Source organism: Tarenaya hassleriana, unplaced genomic scaffold (assembly GCF_000463585.1).
Source record: "Tarenaya hassleriana unplaced genomic scaffold, ASM46358v1 Cleome23, whole genome shotgun sequence".
In the NCBI taxonomy this organism is placed as follows: Eukaryota; Viridiplantae; Streptophyta; class Magnoliopsida; order Brassicales; family Cleomaceae; genus Tarenaya; species Tarenaya hassleriana.
The window spans coordinates 1,841,286-1,846,267 of NW_010965625.1; the positions used below are offsets into that span (position 1 = coordinate 1,841,286).

Below are 4,982 nucleotides of genomic sequence, written 5' to 3' on the forward strand. Positions count from 1 at the left end.
AATGCCGAGAAGGTCATTTACTGTACGCGATGATAAACTGTCGAGGACGGGACCAGTTCTATCGAGAAGCTCGAAAAGCGCCAGTTCATCATCGGAAGAAAGCATTTCCATGTACTCAGATTCAAGCTCGTCTTCACAAGAAACGCCTTTCACAAGTTTCCTCGACTCTGCATGATGTTGTCTACTAGTACTTTGACTCGAGTCAGAAGAAGCATGAATTTTCCGGGTTTGGACTATAGTTTCAGTTCCTTGCCTAATGCTGCTCCATATGTCTTCCCTAGCTCGGTGACTAACCTTTCCAACGGGATTGCTGCGTGTGTTGATGACACCTTGTTTAGTATTAGTAGGTTCCTGTAGTCTGACGCTTCTTCCTTGCCCTTTGTTCTCTCGTGTCGCTGAGTACTTTGTACTTGATAATGTAGACTGCCAGTTACGACTGTCCGTGGAAGGCCTCGGAGTGCAACTAGAGAGCCTTGGAGACAAGATGCCTTGGTTATGCTTCACAAAATTGGAGTTTGACAAATCTGAAAAGCTTCTATTTGACACAAAGTTCTGAGCTATCCCCTCCACTGCATATTCTAAACTTAACACCTTCGACTGCAGAACGGACAAGCTGTTCATAACTCCTGTTGAGAATACCTGAAATTTAAACAAAGAAAAAACCTAAATTTGCAATGTCGTGATGATTTCCTGAGAAAATAAGTGTCCTAAAATGAGAATAAAGGCAACGAATATTCATAGGATTTGTAAACTGAACACGTAAGCAGTTAGTGATGGCAAAAGACACTGACCTGCAGATGATCGATTAAGCTTGCCTGCTTATTCTCGATATCTGAGAGTTGTTTACGGATGGAAGCCATTTCATCGGCTATTTGGGCACAGCAATCATGATTAATTTGAGTGCTTGACACTGTCACAGTAGAGTCGAGGCTTATACGGTCCCTCAGCTTTGTTGAGAATGGCTGTTCTTCAGTATCAATTTCCTCAGCTACAAACTGCTTATTCCTTACAGCCGGCTTCATTGTAACACCCGGGGGAAAACTGCTGGAAGACACTGTCATAGACTTGATATCTTCATCTTCATTGACATTGTTTGTAACACAAGACTCTGGCTTGTCATCCATTGGGATGTACTCATATGTCATTTCAGTTGTGCTTGCTACATCAGCCGTCTTCCTCACAAACATCTTTGTAGTGCAACTGCCCTCTGATTCCTCATTATGAATGTCAACCCTGGAGACAAGTGGAGATTTGGGGACTGCAATTTCAATCTGCCAATTGTCATGTTTGGATTTCGGGGTGTCTTCACAGTAACTTGCAGGTGCTTTTCTGGCAGAAAAAGGGATTCTGTTTCTTGCCAAATCCGTGACATATTTCTTTGACGTAGCATCCCTGAATTTGGATTCACTGGTGCTGACAGATTCATTACTTTCACGTGCTCCACCGAAACTTTCTGCAAGCAAAATGCAATCCATTCAACAGAAAGAGCATCTATTAAGTCATAGGGACAAAGCAGATATCGTTAAAGATGCAAAAATATTTGAACAAAAATTATCTGTCTAGCAAGTATTTGACCTTTTACGGAGGACCCAGTTTCAGATGGTTCAGGACTACCGGATCCATGAACTCCTTTCCAGTATTGCAGAGCAAGAACGACCGAGTCTCTCACTGGTTTCACCTGTACACAAGGCCCAAAGTTCAGATGCCTAGCTGTGTTAGAAGAACCATTAATAGGAAATCATAAACATAAGAAAAAATAACTTGAGTCCAACTTTATCAAAGCGACAGGATTCAAGGGAGCGAATGCATGAAGCCTTCAGAGGTCCAAGAAAACTTCCACCAGTAGAAGCTATTGCAGTAAGTGCAACAGCAGCAGCCTTGCGAGTTGTCCAGTCACTATTCTTAAGTGAATCTTGTAAGCTGGTCATTGCTGAGAACAGAACACTCTTTGTCGTTGCCCCACCAGCCTGGATTCAAATAAATTGCATTATTTACATTATATGACTACATCCGAGGAGAATATCACTAAAGCAAACATCAAAGGGAAAACAATTCTGCCTATCGCATGAAATACTGCAATCATCAGCCAAAACCTGAAGACTCTTCATGCAGGAACATATAATTTCAAACAAGTTCTCACAAATTATCAAAGACTGGAGTATTCATCTCTTCCTAATCTCAGTCATTGGAGGGGGCATGATTTGTATTGAGCCTCACATGAGAACATCAAGGAAGGTAAAGGTTGAGAATAAATAGGGAAAAAAGGCAAGGAAATATTTGTAATCATCTTGCAATAGAATCTTTCACTCAATCTGTGCTTTAAATGGAGAGATAAAAGATGGAATGTAAACATGTGGAGGAACTAAATGACCAGACCATAAATCAATATCACAAAGATTAGAATGGTGGATTGAATGTTTCTAAATGCAGACAGAATACATTGTGTAGGAATTAGATTGAATAATGCACTAGAGCTAGGAGATGACCTGGATAATACTTCTGTTAAGCTCAATGACTGCTGGTTTTGCCATGAAATGTGGGTTATTCAGCAGTTTTACTGTCCGGGTTAACATGCGTTGAAGAAGTGGAACCGGGGGATCAGGAGTGTTATCCATGACTCTTGCCAAGCATAAGGCTGAACCTGACTGTATGTACTTATTTTGTTCACCAATAGCTTCAAAAAGTGGTTTCACAAGAGAAATGAATACCCCATAGTTCTGGTCTTCATAGCAACTCATTTTCGAAGCCAAGACACCCATTGTTTCGACACAAGCATCTCTCACAATTGAATCCGGATCCTTGAGCCGCTTAACAATGCTCGAAACCATCTTACCCAGATATGGTCCAACAAGCCCTTCATGAAACCTAGCTAATGTACCCATCAATCTGATGCATTCTTTTCGAACTGCGCTCTTCTGCTCTGGATCAATGTCCAGTATACAAGACAGGAAAGACGAAACTTTATCAGGGGCAAGATGTTCGACTGTTTTCTCAAGCTCCTCAACTCCTATTTGATATGTATCTCTATCCGCAAGCTTGTTTAAGGCAAGGACGACCTTGTTCTTTAACTCAAAAATCATCTGCTGCGTGTTAAGTCTCGTGTTTCCTCCTCTTACTCTGGTCTGCATATTGGCCTTCATAGTCATACGTAAAGCCGCAGTCTCTAGATTGAATCACAAGACAAGTACACTATTCTATTATTTACACACTGGTCTTGAGCTCAGAAGATCTCCTATTTGAGCCATACGTTCAGAAACAAGAACCTGCGAGAACGAAATTATAATTTCTCTTTACTCAGCCTACCAACTCCTCACATACAAGTATTCATGTGTGTATAATCCAATTCGATCAAGGAGAAAAAGCAACAAAAATATTGTGCTCATAGCAATGCAAACATCTGATTGCATTCGACAGAACCAAAACATGTGAAGATAATTTCGTGAGGCACCTAAATTAACTACACAAGTACACCGAACTGATTATATCTCAAGAAAGGTTGTAAAGTGTTCTTCGCCAATTTCTTCATTTTTTCCTCCCTAAGTCCTACGCATTCGAAACTTAAAATCCAGATTCTACGTTTGATGGAGGCAAAAATTAACAAATCAACATTCGACTCATTCTCGAGGTAGAATATTGTCCTTCTCAGATCCAGAGGAAGAAAAAACAAGGATCCGTTCCGATATTTTTCTTCGAATCACTTCATTTTCATGGAAAACAGAAAGCAAGAGCTCAATAGAAACAAAACAAAAGGGAAAAACAACGCAGAGAAGTGAAGAGCAGCGAAAAAAAAAAACATAAGCAAACAAGGCCAAAGAGGCAGCAAAACTTACACTGAAGCAATACGGCATTGCGAGGACGGTGAACACTGAACACGGTTCACATTCTGTTTGGTTTCCGAGAAAGTGAAGGAATCTCTACGGGAAAAAAAATACATCCAAAAGGAAACTGAGTGCAAGTGAGAGAAAATGCAGAGAGAAAAAAATTCAAAATAAAGTAAAAACGAACTCACAGTTTCTTCACGAAGCCCGGTAACACTTTGCAGAGGCGAACTTCGAGAGAGAGAGGCGCGTGTGATGCAGTTTCCTATGGAGATATTTTTATTTTATTTCTCTGTTTAATTTTTAAATCTCGCGCTCGCTGCGCGGTTTTCGAATTTTAGACACATACATACATACATACATACATACATACATACATACATATATATATGTATTAAAGAGAAAGTTTGACCGAATAAATTCTGAGCTTGACACGTGTATGAAAGGGATTGGGTGTTCAGGCCCACGAGGAAGTTCAAATTCAACATTTTTTTTATTCATTTTTTATTTCTTTGAAATTCAAATCTAAAAATAATGACCCATTCGAGTTCAAGAGATCTTAAGCTTTGAAAAAAAAAATGGTAAGGTACAGGAGCGGTAGTTAATTCGAATCGAATAACGGAATATATTATTTTTAATCAATTTATTCTAACCCGAATTAAATGCATAATAAATTAAAAATAGACTGGAATTTTTCATTAAAAATAAAGATTCTTCTAGTAAAAGTAACTTCAGAATCTAAATTAAAATTCTTCTAATGGGTATATTGTTAATATAGGTAAAACCGTAATAAATATTTTATTAGAAAAATGAGAACAGTAAGAATTTATGTACTACAGTCCATCAAAATATAGAATTTACATTCTCTATATTTTCTAATTCGTCCATAAAAATATAGAAAATTAACTTAATGATAACTTTATGGCATCTACATATTTAAATATTACTCTTATTGATTATATATTTTGGACCCATGTTACTCTTATCAAACATTACTCGTTAATGATAATGGTATGGACATTATATTTTGGATCCCATATTTATTGATCGATCACATAATGTTTTATCAATATGAGAGTATTAGATTAAGATAACGGAAATTTTGATACTCAAATATATTGTAATCGAAAGTTGTTAAACTACTATTTCGTTACTGTTTTTTTA

At 38.1% G+C, this 4,982-nt stretch overlaps 1 protein-coding gene across 2 annotated transcripts in view; it reads right to left on the minus strand.

Annotated features, from left to right (window-relative positions):
- Window positions 1-4,100, minus strand: part of LOC104815308 (microtubule-associated protein TORTIFOLIA1) — a 5,382-nt gene extending 1,282 nt beyond the window's left edge. Inside the window, exons 1-7 of one of the 2 annotated variants that reach the window (XM_010543651.1) lie at window positions 4,010-4,100; window positions 3,831-3,914; window positions 2,487-3,263; window positions 1,773-1,967; window positions 1,576-1,678; window positions 792-1,453; window positions 7-639 (exon numbers count right to left, since the gene is read on the minus strand). In XM_010543651.1, the coding sequence (XP_010541953.1) occupies window positions 7-639; window positions 792-1,453; window positions 1,576-1,678; window positions 1,773-1,967; window positions 2,487-3,146 (2,253 nt within the window). In that variant the 5' untranslated portion in view covers window positions 3,147-3,263; window positions 3,831-3,914; window positions 4,010-4,100. The other variant, XM_019202740.1, reaches the window with a different exon arrangement.
- Window positions 4,101-4,982: the final 882 nt, after the last annotated feature.